The following is a 23,216-nucleotide window of genomic DNA, read 5'->3' as shown; positions in this document are numbered from 1 at the left end:
AATGTTGCATAGTAAGGAGTATTGGCGCACTAGATGTACTAGGGGCCTCCTGTATGGGCAAGACTGGTGTAGACGAAGGAGGGGATGATGCAGTACCATGCTTACTCCCCTCACTTGAGGAATCATCTTGGGCATCATTTTTACTAAATTTTTTTATGACATAAAATACATATAGTTAAATGAGAAGGAACCTTGGTTTCCCCACAGTCAGAACACAATCTATCTGGTAGTTCAGACATGTTAAACAGGCATAAACTTGATAACAAAGCACAAAAAACGTTTTAAAATAAAACCGTTACTGTCACTTTAAATTTTAAACTAAACACACTTTATTACTGCAATTGCGAAAAAGTATGAAGGAATTGTTCAAAATTCACCAAAATTTCACCACAGTGTCTTAAAGCCTTAAAAGTATTGCACACCAAATTTGGAAGCTTTAACCCTTAAAATAACGGAACCGGAGCCGTTTTTATATTTAACCCCTTTACAGTCCCTGGAATCTGCTTTGCTGAGACCCAACCAAGCCCAAAGGGGATCAAATGATGCCTTCAGAAAGACTTTTCTATGTATCAGAGCTCCACACACATGCAGCTGCATGCCATGCTGTCCTCAAAAACAAGTGCGCCATACCGGCGCGAAAATGAGGCTCTGACTATGATTAGGGAAAGCCCCTAAAGAATAAGGTGTCTAAAACAGTGCCTGCCGATATAATCATATCAAAATACCCAGAATAAATGATTCCTCAAGGCTAAATATGTGTTAATAATGAATCGATTTAGCCCAGAAAAAGTCTACAGTCTTAATAAGCCCTTGTGAAGCCCTTATTTACTATCTTAATAAACATGGCTTACCGGATCCCATAGGGAAAATGACAGCTTCCAGCATTACATCGTCTTGTTAGAATGTGTCATACCTCAAGCAGTAAGAGACTGCACACTGTTCCCCCAACTGAAGTTAATTGCTCTCAACAGTCCTGTGTGGAACAGCCATGGATTTTAGTTACGGTGCTAAAATCATTTTCCTCATACAAACAGAAATCTTCATCTCTTTTCTGTTTCTGAGTAAATAGTACATACCAGCACTATTTTAAAATAACAAACTCTTGATTGAATAATAAAAACTACAGTTAAACACTAAAAAACTCTAAGCCATCTCCGTGGAGATGTTGCCTGTACAACGGCAAAGAGAATGACTGGAGTAGGCAGAGCCTAGGAGGGATCATGTGACCAGCTTTGCTGGGCTCTTTGCCATTTCCTGTTGGGGAAGAGAATATCCCACAAGTAAGGATGACGCCGTGGACCGGACACACCTATGTTGGAGAAAAGTGAACGATTTTTTGTATTTAATCGCATTTGGCGGTGAAATGGTGGCATGAAATATACCAAAATGGGCCTAGATGAATACTTTGGGATGACTACTAAAAAAAAATATATACATGTCAATGGATATTCAGAGATTCCTGAAAGATATTAGTGTTCTAATGTAACTAGCGCTAATTTTGAAAAATAATGGTTTGGAAATAGCAAAGTGCTACTTGTATTTATGGCCCTATAACTTACAAAAAAAGCAAAGAAGATGTAAACATTGGGTATTTCTAAACTCAGGACAAAATTTAGAAACTATTTAGCACGGGTGTTTTTTGGTGGTTGTAGATGTGTAACAGATTTTGGGGGTCAAAGTTAGAAAAAGTGTGTTTTTTTCAATTTTTTCCTCATATTTTATAAAAAATTTTATAGTAAATTATAAGATATGATGAAAATAATGGTATCTTTAGAAAGTCCATTTAATGGCGAGAAAAACGGTATATAATATGTGTGGGTACAGTAAATGAGTAAGAGTAAAATTACAGCTAAACACAAACACCGCAAAAATGTAAAAATAGCCTTGGTCCCAAACGGACAGAAAATGGAAAAGTGATGTGGTCATTAAGGGGTTAACCATGAAAGTTTAATGTTGACTTGTGTCCCTTTAAGGAGCCGCCCCCTTGCAGCTGCAATAGCTACCACTCTTCTGGGAAGACTTTACACAAGATTTTTGAATGTATATGTGAGATTTTGCCCCCCATTCAAATAAAAGAGAATTTGTGAGGTCAGGCACTGATGTTAGACAAGAAGGTCTGGCTCGCAATCAGCATTCCAGTTCATCCCAAATGTGCTCAATAGGGTTGAGATTAAGGCTGTGTATTGGCCACTCACGTTTCTGCACACTAAACAAGTCTAACCAGGTGTTCATGGACCTCGCTTTGTGCACAGTGATGCTGGAAAAGGCTTTCCCTAAACCATTGCCACAAAGTTGGAAGCACCCAAATGTCTAAAAACAAAGAAAGAATTAAAGGGACATAAAATCCAAAAATTTTCTTTTATGATTCGGATAGCACATTCATTATTTAAAAAATAAAAAAATCCAATTTACTTCTTTTATCAAATCTTCTTTGTTTTCTTGTTGTTATTTGCTGAAAAGCAGGAAGGTAAGCTCAGGAGTGTGCATACGTCTACAGCATTATATGGCAGCAGTTTTGCAACAATGTTATACATCAGCAAGAGCACTAGATGGCAGCACTATTTCCGGTCATATAGTGCTGCAGACGTGCACCCTACCAATATGGATATCTCTTTAACAAAAAATAATATGAAAGACACAAATCTGATAACAGAAGTAAATTGGAAACTTAAGAAAAATTGTATTCTCTATCTGAATCAAGAAAGCAAATTCTTGGGTTTTTATGTCGCTTTAAGTTTTAAATCGCCATTCCTTCAAATTCAGAGCTTTGAGAACTTGATACATGAAATGGCTTTGAGAAAGAAGATCGCTTCTTAGAGGAAGCCTCCAAAGCAGGCACAAGGATATCTGCACCAAATCCGCAAACTAAATCCTGGAGCAATCAGAATTGCTGAGGCTTGTTACTGCTTGATTATGGCTATCACCCTGGATAGCATCACAATGAGCATTTTTGTAAACGCTCCCTAAAGACATTTTTTATTTAGGAAAGTCTACCACCCAACTCCAAAACAAATTAATTCTACCTACCTAATAATTGCCCTCAACTAACTCTGTATTAACATCATTCTCACCCTGGCAGTTCTCACTTCCCATTTCTCACACTTCTACCCTTCAAGTAATTTCCATGGGAAAGGGGCCCTCAATTTCTCCTGTATTTGTTTCTCAAATGTTATCTTGTCTTTTACAAGTATTGTATCATTGTTTACTTTGCTTTATAAATAAAGTATTATAATAATAATAATAATAATAATAATAATAATTGTAATAATAATAATGATAATAATAATAAAAATAAACTGGACTCTCATACTGGACTGGGTACACATCCTATAACCCTGCACAACCCACTGATTTCAGGGTCTCATGCAGTTAACCCCAGACAAGTCTGGATGAAAAGCCCATAGGAAAAATTACAAAACATTACAGCATTTGGCCAAATGATGATAGGACCACTTCAAAATCTTTACCTCCCTGGGTCCCTAACCTAAACAACAGAAAATATTATATTGCAAAGTATAACGCTGCCCCCTACCCGGCAACACCATAATGCCTCCCATGTGGCAACATTTCCTGTATAAACATATCTCCTGGATGGAACGAATGAAGGCTGAGGTAATGTGCTTCCCAATTTTTCACTCCTGGAATGTGACCTGCTGACAGGAAGCATGGATTCCTCTCTGCTGAAGACAGAATCTGGGACACTTCATGCATAGCCAGTGGACTGGGGGTACCTCGATGATTTATGTAGGCTACCCCCATGATATTGTCCGACTGGAACCAGATAAACTTTTCCTCTTTTATAAGAGGCCAGGACTGAAGAGCACAAAGAATCGCTCGGAGTTACAGAAGGTTGATTGGTAACCTTGCCTCCAGTGGGTACCAAACTCCTTGCACTCTTCGCAAATTCCAGACTTCGTCTGAAATAATGGCATCCGTCGTCACAATAGCCCAAGATAGGTGAAGAAAGTACGCCCCAAAGGTCAAAGACATGGAATCCACCAAGAGAGAGTATATCTTACTGACAAATCCAGAGCAATCTGCTGTTCCAATTGCAGATAATTATTTGACTACTGTTTAAGCCTAGACAGTTGAATGGGTCGCAAGTGGAGGCGGGCAAAGGGAACTACTTCCGAAGCTGAAAACCATAAGACCTACTACCTCCATGCATTGAGCTACTGATGGAAATGGAGCACGTCGCAGGGACAGACATGCCTTCTGAAGTTTTATTTTGAGCGATTCCATTAGGAAAAGATACATTATGACTGAATTTATGACTCCTCCTTGAAAGAACACCAATGTAGCTAGAGGTAAAGAGCTCTTTGGAATATTTATTCTCCAACCATAGTCTTGGACGAAAGATAGTAGCCTTTGGGTATGGGCAATAGCTAGAGGCAGGGAAGGAGCCTGCACTAAGATATCGTCTAGATAAGGGGCAATGGACATCCCCTGAGCTCTGATCACCGCCACCAATGCTGCTAGCACCTTTGTGAAGATGCAAGGAGCTGTAGAGAGACCAAATGGAAGGGCGACAAACTGGTAATGTTTGTCTAGGAATCCAAACCTTAGAAATGGAAAATGATCCTTGTGGATAGGGGTGTGCAGGTATGCATCCTTAAGGTCTATAATAGACATGAAATGACCTTGTAGGGTTAAGGGTAAAACTGTGTGAATTGTTTTTTAATCTAAAATGGGTCTGAAAGTCACTTCTATCTTTGGGACAATGAACAGATTGGAGTAAAACTGTTGACCTTGTTGGGACACAGGCACTGGGAAAATTACTAAATCCTGAACATATTTCATAAAAGCAGCCACCTTTGCAGGATTTTTGGGGAAATAAGACAGATGGAACCCTCTTCAAGCAGGCCTGGAGCGAAAGCCTATCCTGTAGCACTGGGATATATTTTGAACCCAGGGGTCTTGGTTTGACTGAAACCAGGCCTTCTGAAGAAAAATAATAATAATTCTGCCTCCTACCAGAACAGAGTCTGGACTGGGGGCCACACCTTGATGCAGATTTGTATTGGTGCTTGACTTCTTGAAATGCTTGTTCTTTGCCCATGAAGTACCAGGCTTCTAATCTCCTGAGGAACAAAAGGAAAGAAAACTATTATTTGGTCTGTTCTTTGCCTTAGATTTCTAGTGAAATAAAAGCTCCTTTCTTACCACTAACAATCTTAATAATCGAGTCCAAATCAGAACCTTCTCTCAGAAGGAAAGAGACATTAACCTATTTTTTGAAACCATGTCTACTGACTATAATTCTAACCATAAGGCCATTCTTGCAATAACTGCCATAGACATGTTCTTGGCATCAATCTTGATGATGTCCATTACTGTGTCACATATAAAGGCATTCTAGAGGTCTTCAGCAGATATTTGTTTAGAAACCATTTTGGATAGAGAATCAGGTACATTCTCTTAAAACTGGAAGATGGAGTAAATGGAATGCAAATTTTTTCCCATTTTTTTGCTATATAGTTAGAAACCAAATCTCAAAACTGAAATACCTCTGGAGTCTTAGAGGAGCTTTGAAAACAACATTTAACCAATTTACAGACTTGTTTTCAGCAGGTTTTTCCTCAGAAATACCCAGAGTTTTCAGTACCTCATGCAATAAGGTGGGGATATGCTCCACTATAAATCTGAAAGCACTGTCAAATTCAAGGTCAGCAACAGGGTCCTGTACACCAGATGACACTTCCCCATCCAAATTGTATGTATTTGAAGCCTCAGAGATTCTGAAGGAAGGAGTTTTCATTTCAAATTTATACCCAAGCCAAAGAGGACACAGAATTCCAAGACGGTTGGGTAAGAGGCGGACCACTGAAGGCACCCACCGAAAAAACAAACATATTCCCAGAAAACAAAGCCCCGTTTCGTCCGAAAACCGGGAACATCATCAATGAAAGAAAAAACAAAAAACCGAGCCCGTGTACACAAAGCCACCAACAGTCCAAAGGGCCTGGACGGTTACCACGAGTAGATGCAACCGAGACACAGGCCTTGAAGACCCCACTCTCAGGGGCAACAACCCAGTCACAGCCCCTTAAACCGACAAGGGAAACCCAAATAACAATTCCCAGAGGGAAAACCAGACAGGACAGAAAGACCAACTCAGGCCTTCAAGAAGACAACCAAGATCCGCTCGCTAGGTTCACCTGAACATATGTCAGGGCAGAAAAAGACAGCAGCAGAAAACAGGAAATGACCAGAGAGAAACAAAGGATCCCAAGAACCGGCAGACGCAGAAACCACTACACAGCTTGAGCGAGTGTCACCACCGATCAGGATCGCAAAAGGAAAATCCCTTACCACAGTCAAGACCCACACCCAGTCCACAATAGACTGAGGATGCCTCACAAGCTAGGAAAAACTTCCACAGCTGAAGAACGATCGAGAAAAGACGACCATGCTAAAAGCATGAGAGAGGAAGCACAGCCGCTACCTGAAGGTACACAAAACATCATGCTCCTTCATCATGCTCCTTGGAAACAGACGGTGTAGACCAACACAACACCACTATAGGCCGCAGAGCAGCCAAAACTCATCCGAGAACCAATCCTCTTGACAATCGAGGAATCCCTAAGGATCCCACTCCTCCAGAGGGAGCAAAGAAAACTCCTCTTTCGGACCCTTAAAAGTTTGCTAGCAACCAAGGTGCAATAGTATCAGCGGAGTCAAACTGCAAACCCACCGCTCGCTAGGTAGCGAAGCTAACTATATGGCTTACAGATGACAATAAGGACCCACCCCCACATAAAGGGAGGGAGAAAACAACCAGGCACCGTTGAAGAAAAAGCGACCAGAACCCAAGGATAATTCCCACAAATGGAGAACACAGAATCCCAAAGGGCAAGCCCACAAGGCAACATAAATGTATGTAAACCAGATGGAATCGAACCTCGATCTTAATAGGACCATAAGATGGCTAGATCTAAGTCGAGCAACCAAGTTAACAGAATGGATTCTCCGAAAAAAACACTAAGGACCAACGTGACCCTTCTTTTTAGGGGAACCAGAATCCCCCATATTGAAAAGACCGAGAGGACATATCCCCAAGACACCTAAACCATCTACCTATGAATGCACAGGCACCGAACGCCCCAAAGGGCAGAGTGGTGACATACCCAAAAAACACCCCCCCATCAGGGGAGTCTACCACAGACCATAGGAGAAAAGTCAAGACAGACCACCCAGAGCCCAACAAAAAAGGAAGAAGATCTATGAGAGACAGCCTCTCAAGACCCCACAACACCGGCAGCAAAGCAACCAACGTGCAACCACCATGTGCCGAGCAAAAGGGCTGCAAACGCGGAGACAAAAAAAAGGGAAAGGGCAAAAAGTCTAGAGTCAAATCCTAGCCCTAATAAGGACAATAGGGCACAAAAAAAACCTAAGAAAAGAAGGCCCAGAAGCCCGACCACAGATACCCAATCTGCCCACATTCCAAACTCCCCAAGGAGGACCTGAAGGTCGCGAGGAAAAGTATAGTTTATAAAATCAAACAACAAAAACACAAGTGAACCAGTAGGTCCCGCCGGACCAGCCAGACGCAACATGCGTCACTAACAATCAACAGTGCGTGCATACACGAATTCTGGATGAAAACCCGGGAACAACTTCCTTGGAAGAACTAAATCCAAGCAATCCCAGAATTCCCATAGGAAAAGAATATAAAGTAAATAAATCCGACTCAGATAAAATAAACAAGAGCATCAGAAGGAACTATGTCTCCGCAGGACCTGCCAAACGGAGACCAGAACCCTCAGAAAAAAAAGCTGGAAAAGCTCATAATAGATCAACCGGAGATAATATTATCCCCATTATTCTATACCGAAGAACCGTGCGAGGACTGAGAAGTCCCCAGACGATAAAGGAAAGGATCCCCCAGTAGGTAAAAAAAAAAACGTAGTAGGACACGCAGCCACACAATCCTATAATGAAAAGAACAACAAGGGGGAACAATCACCCCCGGGGGGAACACTATAGTGCCATTCACAATCTGAACAGCCGGGATAGGCAGGCACATAACGGCAAGGAAACCTTAAAACAAAAAACAGAATTTATGTTTACCTGATAAATTACTTTCTCCAACGGTGTGTCCGGTCCACGGCGTCATCCTTACTTGTGGGATATTCTCTTCCCCAACAGGAAATGGCAAAGAGCCCAGCAAAGCTGGTCACATGATCCCTCCTAGGCTCCGCCTACCCCAGTCATTCGACCGACGTTAAGGAGGAATATTTGCATAGGAGAAACCATATGTTACCGTGGTGACTGTAGTTAAAGAAAATAAATTATCAGACCTGATTAAAAAAACCAGGGCGGGCCGTGGACCGGACACACCGTTGGAGAAAGTAATTTATCAGGTAAACATAAATTCTGTTTTCTCCAACATAGGTGTGTCCGGTCCACGGCGTCATCCTTACTTGTGGGAACCAATACCAAAGCTTTAGGACACGGATGAAGGGAGGGAGCAAATCAGGTCACCTAAATGGAAGGCACCACGGCTTGCAAAACCTTTCTCCCAAAAATAGCCTCAGAAGAAGCAAAAGTATCAAATTTGTAAAATTTAGAAAAAGTGTGCAGTGAAGACCAAGTCGCTGCCTTACATATCTGATCCACAGAAGCCTCGTTCTTGAAGGCCCATGTGGAAGCCACAGCCCTAGTGGAGTGAGCTGTGATTCTTTCAGGAGGCTGCCGTCCGGCAGTCTCATAAGCCAATCGGATAATGCTTTTAATCCAGAAGGAGAGAGAGGTAGAAGTTGCTTTTTGACCTCTCCGTTTACCAGAATAAACAACAAACAAAGACAAAGTTTGTCTGAAATCCTTAGTAGCTGCTAAGTAAAATTTGAGAGCACGAACTACATCCAAGTTGTGCAACAAACGTTCCTTCTTTGAAACTGGATTAGGACACAAAGAAGGCACAACTATCTCCTGGTTAATGTTTTTGTTAGAAACAACTTTTGGAAGAAAACCAGGTTTAGTACGCAAAACCACCTTATCTGCATGGAACACCAGATAAGGAGAAGAACACTGCAGAGCAGATAATTCTGAAACTCTTCTAGCAGAAGAAATTGCAACCAAAAACAAAACTTTCCAAGATAATAACTTAATATCAACGGAATGTAAGGGTTCAAACGGAACCCCCTGAAGAACTGAAAGAACTAGGTTGAGACTCCAAGGAGGAGTCAAAATTTTGTAAACAGGCTTGATTCTAACCAGAGCCTGAACAAAGGCTAGAACATCTGGCACAGCTGCCAGCTTTTTGTGAAGTAACACAGACAAGGCAGAAATCTGTCCCATCAAGGAACTTGCAGACAATCCTTTTTCCAATCCTTCTCGAAGGAAGGATAGACTCTTCGGAATCTTAACCTTGTCCCAAGGGAATCCTGCAGATTCACACCAACAGATATACCAAATTATGTGGTAATTTTTCTGGTTACAGGCTTTCAGGCCTGAACAAGAGTATTAATAACAGAATCTGAGAACCCTCGCTTTGATAAGATCAAGCGTTCAATCTCCAAGCAGTCAGCTGGAGTGGGTCGAACGGACCTAGAACAAGAAGGTCTCTCAAAGGTAGCTTCCATGGTGGAGCCGATGACATATTCACCAGATCTGCATACCAAGTCCTGCGTGGCCACGCAGGAGCTATCAAAATCACCGACGCCCTCTCCTGATTGATCCTGGCTACCAGCCTGGGGATGAGAGGAAACGGCGGGAACACATAAGCTAGTTTGAAGGTCCAAGGTGCTACTAGTGCATCCACTAGAGCCGCCTTGGGATCCCTGGATCTGTACCCGTAGTAAGGAACTCTGAAGTTCTGACGAGAGGCCATCAGATCCATGTCTGGAATGCCCCACGGTTGAGTGACTTGGGCAAAGATTTCCGGATGGAGTTCCCACTCCCCCGGATGCAATGTCTGACGACTCAGAAAATCCGCTTCCCAATTTTCCACTCCTGGGATGTGGATAGCAGACAGGTGGCAGGAGTGAGACTCCGCCCATAGAATGATTTTGGTCACTTCTTCCATCGCTAGGGAACTCCTTGTTCCCCCCTGATGGTTGATGTATGAACTTGGCCCTCGCTAGCTGAGGCCAAGCTTTGAGAGCATTGAATATCGCTCTCAGTTCCAGAATATTTATCGGTAGAAGAGATTCTACCCGAGACCAAAGACCCTGAGCTTTCAGGGATCCCCAGACCGCGCCCCAGCCCATCAGACTGGCGTCGGTCGTGACAATGACCCACTCTGGTCTGCGGAAGGTCATCCCTTGTGACAGGTTGTCCAGGCACAGCCACCAACGGAATGAGTCTCTGGTCCTCTGATTTACTTGTATCTTTGGAGACAAGTCTGAATAGTCCCCATTCCACTGACTGAGCATGAACAGTTGTAATGGTCTTAGATGAATGCGCACAAAAGGAACTATGTCCATTGCCGCTACCATCAAACCTATCACTTCCATGCACTGCGCTATGGAAGGAAGAGGAACGGAATGAAGTATCCGACAAGAGTCTAGAAGTTTTGTTTTTCTGGCTTCTGTCAGAAAAATCCTCATTTCTAAGGAGTCTATTATAGTTCCCAAGAAGGGAACCCTCGTTGACGGAGATAGAGAACTCTTTTCCACGTTCACTTTCCATCCGTGAGATCTGAGAAAGGCCAGGACAATGTCCGTGTGAGCCTTTACTTGAGGAAGGGACGACGCTCGAATCAGAATGTCGTCCAAGTAAGGTACTACAGCAATGCCCCTTGGTCTTAGCACCGCCAGAAGGGACCCTAGTACCTATGAGAAAATCCTAGGAGCAGTGGCTAATCCGAAAGAAAACGCCACGAACTGGAAATGCTTTCAGGAATGCAAACCTTAGGAACCGATGATGTTCCTTGTGGATAGGAATATGTAGATACGCATCCTTGAAATCCACCTTGGTCATGAATTGACCTTCCTGGATGGAAGGAAGAAGTGTTCGAATGGTTTCCATCTTGAACGATGGAACCTTGAGAAACTTGTTCAAGATCTTGAGATCTAAGATTGGTCTGAACGTTCCCTCTTTTTTTGGGAACTATGAACAGATTGGAGTAGAACCCCATCCCTTGTTCTCCTAATGGAACAGGATGAATCACTCCCATTTTTAGCAGGTCTTCTACCCAATGTAAGAATGCCTGTCTTCTTATGTGGTCTGAAGACAACTGAGACCTGTGGAACCTCCCCCTTGGAGGAAGCCCCTTGAACTCCAGAGAATAACCTTGGGAGACTATTTCTAGCGCCCAAGGATCCAGAACATCTCTTGCCCAAGCCTGAGCGAAGAGAGAGAGTCTGCCCCCCACCAGATCCGGTCCCGGATCGGGGGCCCGCATTTCATGCTGTCTTGGTAGCAGTGGCAGGTTTCCTGGCCTGCTTTCCTTTGTTCCGGCCTTGCATAGGTCTCCAGGCTGGATTGGCTTGAGAAGTATTACCTTCCTGCTTAGAGGACGTAGCCCTTTGGGCTGATCCGTTTCTGCGAAAGGGACGAAACTTAGGTTTATTTTTGGTCTTGAAAATACCTATCCTGAGGAAGGGCGTGGCCCTTGCCCCCAGTGATATCAGAGATAATCTCTTTCAAGTCAGGGCCAAAGAGTGTTTTCCCCTTGAAAGGAATGTCAAGCAATTTGTTCTTGGAAGACGCATCCGCTGCCCAAGATTTTAACCAAAGCGCTCTGCGCCACAATAGCAAACCCAGAATTTTTTTCGCCGCTAACCTAGCCAATTGCAAGGTGGCGTCTAGGGTGAAAGAATTAGCCAATTTAAGAGCACGAATTCTGTCCATAATCTCCTCATAAGAAGAAGAATTACTAATAATCGCCTTTCCTAGCTCATCAAACTAGAAACACGCGGCTGCAGTGACAGGGACAATGCATGCAATTGGTTGTAGAAGGGAACCTTGCTGAACAAACATCTTTAGCAGACCTTCTAATTTTTTATCCATAGGATCTTGGAAAGCACAACTATCTTCTATGGGTATAGTGGCGCGCTTGTGTAGAGTAGAAACCGCCCCCTCGACCTTGGGGACTGTCTGCCATCAGTCCTTTCTGGGGTCGACTATAGGAAAACAATTTTATAAATATGGGGGGAGGTACTAAAGGTATACCGGGCCTGTCCCATTCTTTACTAACAATGTACGCCACCCGCTTGGATATAGGAAAAGCTTCGGGGGGCCCCGGGGCCTCTAAGAACTTTTCCATTTTACATAGTGGTTCTGGAATGACCAGATAATCACAATCATCCAAATTGGATAACACCTCCTTAAGCAGAGCGCGGAGATGTTCCAACTTAAATTTAAAAGTAATCACATCAGGTTCAGCTTGTTGAGAAATGTTTCCTGAATCTGAAATTTCTCCCTCAGACAAAACCTCCCTGGCCCCCTCAGACTGGTGTAGGGGCCCTTCAGAAACCATATCATCAGCGTTCTCATGCTCTACAGAATTTTCTAAAACAGAGCAGTCGCGCTTTCGCTGATAAGTGGGCATATTGGCTAAAATGTTTTTGATAGAATTATCCATTACAGCCGTTAAATGTTGCATAGAGAGGAGTATTGGCGCACTAGATGTACTAGGGGCCTCCTGTATGGGCAAGACTGGTGTAGACGAAGGAGGGGATGATGCAGTACCATGCTTACTCCCCTCACTTGAGGAATCATCTTGGGCATCATTTTTACTAAATTTTTTTATGACATAAAATACATATAGTTAAATGAGAAGGAATCTTGTTTTCCCCACAGTCAGAACACAATCTATCTGGTAGTTCAGACATGTTAAACAGGCATAAACTTGATAACAAAGCACAAAAAACGTTTTAAAATAAAACCGTTACTGTCACTTTAAATTTTAAACTAAACACACTTTATTACTGCAATTGCGAAAAAGTATGAAGGAATTGTTCAAAATTCACCAAAATTTCACCACAGTGTCTTAAAGCCTTAAAAGTATTGCACACCAAATTTGGAAGCTTTAACCCTTAAAATAACGGAACCGGAGCCGTTTTTATATTTAACCCCTTTACAGTCCCTGGAATCTGCTTTGCTGAGACCCAACCAAGCCCAAAGGGGAATACGATACCAAATGATGCCTTCAGAAAGACTTTTCTATGTATCAGAGCTCCACACACATGCAGCTGCATGCCATGCTGTCCTCAAAAACAAGTGCGCCATACCGGCGCGAAAATGAGGCTCTGACTATGATTAGGGAAAGCCCCTAAAGAATAAGGTGTCTAAAACAGTGCCTGCCGATATAATCATATCAAAATACCCAGAATAAATGATTCCTCAAGGCTAAATATGTGTTAATAATGAATCGATTTAGCCCAGAAAAAGTCTACAGTCTTAATAAGCCCTTGTGAAGCCCTTATTTACTATCTTAATAAACATGGCTTACCGGATCCCATAGGGAAAATGACAGCTTCCAGCATTACATCGTCTTGTTAGAATGTGTCATACCTCAAGCAGTAAGAGACTGCACACTGTTCCCCCAACTGAAGTTAATTGCTCTCAACAGTCCTGTGTGGAACAGCCATGGATTTTAGTTACGGTGCTAAAATCATTTTCCTCATACAAACAGAAATCTTCATCTCTTTTCTGTTTCTGAGTAAATAGTACATACCAGCACTATTTTAAAATAACAAACTCTTGATTGAATAATAAAAACTACAGTTAAACACTAAAAAACTCTAAGCCATCTCCGTGGAGATGTTGCCTGTACAACGGCAAAGAGAATGACTGGGGTAGGCGGAGCCTAGGAGGGATCATGTGACCAGCTTTGCTGGGCTCTTTGCCATTTCCTGTTGGGGAAGAGAATATCCCACAAGTAAGGATGACGCCGTGGACCGGACACACCTATGTTGGAGAAATACAAAATATTAAAACGAAAATGTCCCGCCATCTCCGGGGGAAACAATCTACCCTGCACGGAGGAGACATCAAAGTCAGGGTCCCCTGCGAAAGCAAAAGGAGTGTGAGGCTGGGAAGGTGCCTCCTGAGAAACAGAGCTCCCGGAGGCCGATGGCTCAGCAGAACCAAGGTCCCTCGAGCCCAAGGGACCCGGCAAACCATACAGGCACAAGAGACAAGAGTGGTAGACTTGCGACAACGGGACCAAACGACAATACTCGTCCGAGGACGACTCACAATCTGATAAGACAATAGTCCCAGCATCAAAATCCTCCATGGCTAGGACTAATATAAACACACAATATTAGAAAAAAAACGACTGGCACCTCACACACTATAGCTGGGGCACTCACCACCTCCTATGGCCAAAAGGCGGCAAAACTAGGCCCACATAAAAGGATAAGCAAGTCTAAGCCAACAGGCATATACTCATAACCCGAAGGTTTTTAGTCCTAGGCCATGTAATCACAAGCCCAGAAAATAGCCACTATGCACCGCATAGAGTAACGCTTCATGTCTCAGCCTCAGAGCCCGTACACACATACCCATGCAGTTTGAATCACATAAGAAACATAAGAGACCCCTTCCCCGTTCACCAATCCACCCTAAGGAGGAAATATCCCTTGATTCCAAGATCTGTACTGAAGGTGCCTCAGCGAGGCCCATACTATACTGTAATAATAAATCACATTACTGACAATGTAATAAAATGAAACAATCTTACCGGACTCTACGCCGTGGAACAGGAACACGGCCCTTCAAGTGTGATGAATAGTAGCAGCGCCTCCGTCATGGACTCGAGAGAAGACAGCAGGTAGCAAAGCGAAATTAGACAACGCTAAGTGCTGAAAGGAGCTGTTAAAACGAGTGGGATGGTGTCGCAGGGGAAGCTCCCACTGCATCTCCGGACTCTAACTTTAGCCCAGGCCCTCCACGAGAGGCTAACAGGACTACTTAAAACTCCTGTCCCATGTCGAAGGGTAGCACCCTCCATAAGAGACGTATTAACATTAAATAAAAGTATAACAAATAGAAAAAAAGAAGAAGAAAAAAACTTCTGACACTTCTCTGCCAACCTCCTGGGACGAAAGGCAAAGAATGACTGGGGGGATAGGGGAAGTGGGAGGAGTATGTAAGCCTTTGGCTGGTGGGTCTTTGCCTCCTACTGGTGGCCAGGTTCGTATTTCCCATAAGTAATGAATGCGGCTGTGGACTCTTTCCTACTAGGAAGAAAATGGACAGAAACCTTAAAAAGCATCTAGAATGTTGAGGAGGCGAACTATTATTTCAAGGATTGGGGAAAATAGTGAGGTAAGTGTCTGACAAGAAAATAAAAATAAAAAAAAATGTACTTTATTGCTTTATGAATATACTTACTGAGTTCCAAAATCCAATACAGAAGGTTGTAGATGTAAGGCCCTCCCACTAGGCCTGACAAAGCTATAAAAAAAAAAAAAAAAAAAAAACAATGTGAAAACAGGTAACTGGAAACCTTCTTCTTAAAAAGACAGTCTACACCAAAAAGGTTATTGTTTAAAAAGATAGATAATCCCTTTATTACCCATTCCCCTGTTTTGCATAAACAACACTATTATATTAATACACTAACTATATATATATATATATATATATATATATATATATATATATATATATATATATATATGTATGACATACATGAATTAAAGGGATTCAGATAGAGCATGCAATTTTAATCAACTTTCTAATTTAATCCTATTTTTTAATCTTATTTGGACAGCACCAATCAAATATTTGATTGGACAGCACCAATAAAAAAGCGCTGTCCATGGTTCTGAACCAAAAGTTTGCTGGCTCCTTAGCTTAGATGCCTTCTTTTTAAAATAAAGATAGAAAGAGAATGAAGAAAAATTTATAATAGGAGTAAATTTGAAAGTTGCTTACAATTGTATGCTTTATCTGAATCGCGAAAGAAAACATTTGGGTTCAGTGTCCCTTTAATAGTGTCTAACTATGAAAAACTGTCAAAATGTACTGAGATAAGAGAACACCTGCAAGGGCTTAGAAATTATGATCCTACCTCGGTTTGGCTTTCAACAAAGAATATCAAGAGAACAAAGCAAATTTAAGGATAAAAATACATTGGAAAGTTGTTTCAAATTGCATGTCCTATCTGAAAAATGCAAATTTAATTTTTTTTCTTGACTGTCCGCTTAAAGGGACACTGAACCCAAAATTTTTCTTTCGTGATTCAGATAGAGCATGCAATTTTAAACAATTTTCTAATTTACTCCTATTATCAATTTTTCTTCGTTCTCTTGCTTTCTTTATTTGCAAAAGAAGGCATCTAAGCTATTTTTTTGTTCAGAACCATGGAAAGCACTTGTTTATTGGTAGGTGAATTTACCCACCAATCAGCAAGAACAACACAGTGTGTTCAGCAAAAATGGGCCGGCATCTAAACTTACATTCTTGCATTTCAAATAAAGATACCAAGAGCATGAAAAGAATTTGATAATAGGAGTAAATTAGAAAGTTGCTTAAAATTGCATGCTCTATCTGAATCATGATAGAAACAAATTGAGTTTAGTGTCCCTTTAAGTATGCGTTCTTCCACACAAATATAATATTTTTGTTAAACTAACTACCATAAATATTAGAATGTCAATTTAATTGTTTTATTGCATTGCTTTGATCTAGCTTATCATGCACATCAAATACCTAATTACAGGAAGGTTGCACATAACACCAGCAAGGGTGAGAAACGTATACATCTAAAAAAAAATTATATTTTTTTTTTTTTTTTTTTTTTTTTAAATGTGCCTTCATTGGATTAGGCTTTACAAAATCCACAGCACTGGTAATTCTCAAACTGTATAAATAAGATGATGAATCTGGAGTAGGAAAATAAAATCAATGGGGGGGAAAAATCAATTATTTAAACTCTGCTTAAAGATCATCGGACCCAGAAGGACGAGAAAACCCCTCCCCTAATTGGGCCATTCACTAACAGTGTAGGACACTGTGAAGAGTACCGGGACAAGACTCCAAAAGTCCCCTAGTCACCTCTAGGACCTCTAGGACCCCAGACCCATATGATCCAGCATCAAGTGCCCATCCAGAAGAACCTAAGACAGGTCCCGCCTGTCCTTCGGTATAGAAGGGCCCGCTCTGCCCAGACCAGAATAATTAGAAAAGGTTCCATCTCTATATTAGAAGGGAATAACAGACTGAACTATTACCCAAAACAGGTCCTGCCCGTCATCAAGGGTGCAACACGTCTTTTATAAACAAATAGAGAAAACAAGCTCTGAGGGTTAAACTTTGTATAAAATCGAGGGAACATCACCCCGACCAGAGATCTAGCAGCTTCCATCGGAAGACATCCATCTCGACCATCATATAACCAGAAACAATCCAAGTGACGAAACTCCAAGAGAGTTTCCACAAGAAACCCGAGCTCTTAAAACAAACCCTATCCGAGACGGATTGGAAATTAAAATGGTTAAAAGGACTTCCAAAGTGTGTGCAAAACAAACAGGTCCTGCCTGTGTATAACACAAACCCCCCATAGAGCTCAGGACTGGGATTCTATAACTATATACATAGAGACGATAAAGGAGAGGATCGATCCAACCCTCTCCACTCGTCTAATCAAGATCATTATCTGATTTAGAGGACTGAGATGGATCAGGACCTCTATCATCGCCAAAATCTCTCTCAGGAGTAAACGTAGGCGTGCCACTCTAAGTTCAAAATCCAAATCCTCCCCAGTCGGAGGAATCAAATCAGGTGATTCCGACCCCGGAGGTTCTACCTCTGAAGCCTTTAGAGGGAACCGCACCCCCAGGTGACAGATCTGGCACAATCGTCATTTTATGAGGCAGCCCATTTTTAGGAGAGCACAGATTAACCCTCCGCTTGCCCGTAGGCCGAAGAGGAAAACTCACTAAAGCCATAGAGATGGCCATACAAAAACGTGCAGTAACCTTCAGTGGAAAAAAGGCTCCCTCAAAAGAAGAAGTAATGGCACTTAGGAAAAACATAATTTATGTAAGAACTTGCCTGATAAATTCATTTCTTTCATATTGGCAAGAGTCCATAAGCTAGTGACGTATGGGATATACAATCCTACCAGGATGGTCAAAGTGTCCAAAACCTCAAAATGCCTATTAATACACCCCTTACCACACCCACAATTCAGTTTAACGAATAGCCTGGTAGTGGGGCGATAGAAAAAGAAGTAAAAAGCATCAAAAAAAGGAACTGGAAATAATTGTGCTTTATACAAAAAATCATAACCACCATAAAAAGGGTGGGTCTCGAGGACTCTTGCCAATATGAAAAATTAATTTATCAGGTAAGTTCTAACATAAATAATGTTTTCTTTCATGTAATTGGCAAGAGTCCATGAGCTAGTGACGTATGGGATAGTAATACCCAAGATGTGGAACTCCACAGAAGAGTCACCAGAGAGGAAGGGATAAAAAATAACAGCCGCCATTATCCGCTGAAAAAATTAAATCCACAACCCAAAAAATAAGTTTTTCTCATAATTGAAAGGCTTGATACGGACCAAAGCCTGTACAAAACAGTGAATATAAGGAAGTTTAACAATCTTTCTGTGAAATAAAACAGAAGGAGCAGAGATGTGTCCCTTCAAGGAACTTGCAGACAAACCTTTATCCAAACCATCCTCAAGAAACTGTAAAATTCTAGGAATTCTAAAAGAATGCCAGGAAAATTTATGAGAAGAACACCATGAAAACAAAATTTACGCTTACCTGATAAATTTCTTTCTCTTGTGTTGTATCCAGTCCACGGGTTCATCCATTACTTGTGGGATATTCTCCTTCCCAACAGGAAGTTGCAAAGAGGACACCCACAGCAGAGCTGTCTATATAGCTCCTCCCCTAAGCCCCACCTCCAGTCATTCAACCGAAGACAAATAAGAAAAAGGAGAAACTATGGGGTGCAGTGGTGACTGTAGTTTTAAAAGTGACAGGGCGGGCCGTGGACTGGATACACCACAAGAGAAAGAAATATATCAGGTAAGCATAAATTTTGTTTTCTCTTGTAAGGTGTATCCAGTCCACGGGTTCATCCATTACTTGTGGGATACCAATACCAAAGCTTTAGGACACGGATGAAGGGAGGGACAAGGCAGGAACTTAAACGGAAGGCACCACTGCCTGTAAGACCTTTCTCCCAAAAATAGCCTCCGAAGAAGCAAAAGTATAAAATTTGTAAAATTTAGAAAAGTATGAAGCGAAGACCAAGTCGCCGCCTTACAAATCTGTTCAACAGAGGATTCATTTTTAAAAGCCCATGTGGTAGCTACCGCTCTAGTAGAATGAGCTGTAATTCTTTCAGGAGGCTGCTAGCCAGCAGTCTCATAAACTAAATGGATTATGCTTCTCAGCCAAAAAGAAAGAGAAGTTGCCGAAGCCTTTTGGTTTCATGGTGTTCTTCCAGAGTAGACAACAAACAATGCAGATGTTTGATGAAAATCCTTAGTAGCTTGTAAATAGAACTTTAAAGCACGAACCACGTCAAAATTGTGTAACAGACGTTCCTTCTTTGAAGAAGGATTAGGACACAGTGACGGAACAACAATTTCCTGATTGATATTCTTATTAGAAACCACCTTAGGAAGAAAACCAGGTTTGGTACGCAAAAATACCTTATCTGCATGGAAGACCAGATAAGGGGAATCACACTGTAAGGCAGATAATTCTGAAACTCTTCGAGCCGAAGAGATAGCTACTAAGAACAGAACTTTCCAAGATAAAAGCTTGATATCTATGGAATGCAAAGGTTCAAACGGAACCCCTTGAACTTTAAGAAATAAATTTAAACTCCATGGCGGAGCAACAGGTTTAAACACAGGCTTGATTCTAACTAAAGCCTGACAAAACGCCTGAACGTCTGGAACATCTGCCAGACGCTTGTGCAAAAGAATAGACAGAGCAGAAATCTGTCCCTTTAAGGAACTAGCTGATAATCCCTTTTCCAATCCCTCTTGGAGAAAAGATAATATCCTAGGAATCCTGACCTTACTCCATGAGTAACCCCTGGATTCACACCAATGAAGATATTTACACCATATCTTATGATAGATTTTCCTGGTGACAGGTTTACGAGCCTGAATCAAGGTATCAATGACCGACTCGGAGAAACCATGTTTTGATAAAATCAAGCGTTCAATCTCCAAGCAGTCAGACGCAGAGAAATTAGATTTGGATGTTTGAATGGACCTTGGAGTAGAAGGTCCTGCCTCAGCGGCAGAGTCCATGGTGGAAAGGATGACATGTCCTCCAGATCTGCATACCAAGTCCTGCGTGGCCACGCAGGTGCTATCAAAATCACTGAAGCTCTCTCCTGCTTGATCTTGGCAATCAGACGAGGGAGGAGAGGAAATGGTGGAAACACATAAGCCAGGCTGAAGGACCAGGGCACTGCTAGAGCATCTATCAGTGCTGCCTGGGGATCCCTTGACCTGGACCCGTAACAAGGAAGTTTGGCGTTCTGACGAGACGCCATCAGATCCCGTTCTGGTTTGCCCCATAGTTGAATCAGCTGGGCAAATACCTCCGGATGGAGTTCCCACTCCCCCGGATGAAAGGTCTGCCGACTTAGAAAATCCGCCTCCCAGTTCTCTACTCCTGGGATATGGATAGCTGAGAGATGGCAAGAGTGAGCCTCTGCCCATAGAATTATCTTGGAAACCTCCATCATTGCCAGGGGACTCCTTGTTCCCCCCTGATGGTTGATATAGGCTACAGTCGTGATGTTGTCCGACTGAAATCTGATGAACCTGACCGCAGCCAGTTGAGGCCATGCCTGAAGAGCATTGAATATCGCTCTCAATTCCAGAATGTTTATTGGGAGGAGGGCTTCCTCCTGAGTCCACGAACCCTGAGCTTTCAGGGAGTTCCAGACCGCACCCCAGCCCAGAAGGCTGGCATCTGTTGTCACTATAGTCCACTCTGGCCTGCGGAAGCTCATTCCCCTGGACAGATGGACCCGAGATAACCACCAGAGAAGAGAATCCCTGATCTCTTGATCCAGATTTAGCAGAGGAGACAAATCTGTGTAGTCCACATTCCACTGATTGAGCATGCAAAGTTGCAGTGGTCTGAGATGTAGGCGGGCAAACGGAACTATGTCCATTGCCGCTACCATTAGGTCGATTACTTCCATACACTGAGCCACTGACGGCCGAGAAATGGAATGAAGAGCACGGCAGGAAGTTAGCAGCTTTGATATCCTGACCTCTGTCAGAAAAATTTTCATTTCTACTGAATCTATCAGAGTCCCTAGGAAGGAAACTCTTGTGAGAGGGGAGAGAGAACTCTTTTCTACGTTCACCTTCCACCCATGAGATCTCAGAAAGGCCAGAACAATGTCCGTATGGGACTTGGCGATTTGAAGAGTCGACGCCTGGATCAAGATGTCGTCTAGGTAAGGAGCCACTGCTATGCCCCGCGGCCTTAGGACCGCCAGTAGGGACCCCAGAACCTTTGTAAAGACTCTTGGCGCCGTGGCTAACCCGAAGGGAAGAGCCACAAACTGGTAATGCCTGTCTAGGAAGGTGAACCTGAGGAACTGATGATGATCTCTGTGAATCGGAATGTGGAGATAAGCATCCTTTAAGTCCACGGTAGTCATATATTGACCCTCCTGGATCATAGGGAGGATGGTTCGGATTGTCTCCATCTTGAAGAATGGGACCCTGAGAAATTTGTTTAGGATCTTGAGATCCAAGATTGGTCTGAAAGTTCCCTCTTTTTTGGTAACTATAAACAGGTTTGAATAGAAACCCTGCCCCTGTTCCTCTCTTGGAACTGGGTGGATCACTCCCATAACCAGTAGGTCTTGAACGCAACGTAAGAATGCCTCTCTCTTTATCTGGTTTGCAGATAGTTGTGAGAGATGAAATCTCCCCTTTGGAGATGAACCTTTGAAGTCCAGAAGATATCCCTGGGAAACAACCTCTAGTGCCCAGAGGTCCTGGACGTCTCTTGCCCAAGCCTGGGCAAAGAGAGAAAGTCTGCCCCCGACTAGATCCGGTCCCGGATCGGGGGCTACCCCTTCATGCCGTCTTAGAGGCAGCAGCAGGCTTTTTGGCCTGCTTCCCTTTGTTCCAAGTCTGGTTAGGTCTCCATACTAGTTTGGACTGGGCGAAATTTCCCTCTTGTTTTGCATTAGAAGAAGCTGAAGCTGCGCCACTCTTGAAGTTTCGAAAGGAACGAAAATTATTCTGTTTGGTCCTTAATTTATTGGAACTATCCTGAGGAAGGGCGTGACCTTTTCCTCCGGTAATGTCAGAGATGATCTCCTTCAGGCCAGGCCCAAATAGGGTCTGTCCTTTGAACGGGATGTTAAGAAGCTTAGACTTTGAAGTAACGTCTGCTGACCAGGACTTAAGCCATAGCGCCCTACGCGCCAGAATGGCAAAACCTGAATTCTTAGCCGTTAGCTTGGTTAAATGAAAAACGGCGTCAGAAATAAAGGAATTAGCTAACTTAAGAGCTTTAATCCTGTCTAAGATATCATCTAACGGGGTCTCCACCTGTAGAGCCTCCTCAAGAGACTCGAACCAAAAAGCCGCTGCAGCAGTAACTGGAGCAATGCATGCAAGAGGCTGGAGAATAAAACCTTGATGAATAAAAATTTTCTTAAGGAGACCCTCCAATTTTTTATCCATAGGATCTAGGAAAGCACAACTGTCCTCGACAGGGATAGTTGTACGCTTAGCTAGGGTAGAAACAGCTCCCTCCACCTTAGGGACTGTCTGCCACGAGTCCCGTATGGCGACATCTATGGGAAACTTTTTAAAAGCAGGAGAGGGAGAGAACGGCACACCTGGTCTATCCCATTCCTTAGTAATAATTTCCGAAAACCTCTTAGGGACTGGAAAAACATCAGTGTAAACAGGCACTGCAAAGTATTTGTCCATTTTACACAATTTCTCTGGAACCACAATGGGGTCACAGTCATCCAGAGTCGCTAAAACCTCCCTGAGCAATAAGCGGAGGTGTTCGAGCTTAAATTTAAACGCTGTCATTTCGGAATCGGACTGAAGTAAAGCCTTCCCTGAATCTGAAATGTCACCCTCAGATAGAAACTCCCTTGCACCGGCTTCAGAGCCTAGTGAGGGTATATCGGACACAGCTATTAAAGCATCAGAAAGCTCTGTATTTGTTCTAGCCCCAGAGCTGTCTCGCTTTCCTTGTAACCCTGGCAGTTTGGACAATACCTCAGTGAGGGTAGAAGTCATAACTGCCGCCATGTCCTGTAAGGTAAAAGAATTAGACACG

At 42.7% G+C, this 23,216-nt stretch overlaps 1 protein-coding gene across 1 annotated transcript in view; it reads right to left on the bottom strand.

Moving 5' to 3' along the window:
* The window catches only part of TMEM131L (transmembrane 131 like), a gene marked incomplete in the record, with an annotated part of 682,792 nt that overhangs the window by 523,118 nt on the left and 136,458 nt on the right, over positions 1 to 23,216 (bottom strand). The window contains 1 exon segment of the mRNA XM_053703753.1: positions 15,292 to 15,354. Coding sequence (XP_053559728.1) covers positions 15,292 to 15,354 — 63 coding nt within the window.

This window comes from Bombina bombina, chromosome 2 (assembly GCF_027579735.1).
Source record: "Bombina bombina isolate aBomBom1 chromosome 2, aBomBom1.pri, whole genome shotgun sequence".
NCBI classification, from domain to species: domain Eukaryota; kingdom Metazoa; phylum Chordata; class Amphibia; order Anura; family Bombinatoridae; genus Bombina; species Bombina bombina.
This window is presented reverse-complemented; position numbering and strand designations above follow the sequence as displayed.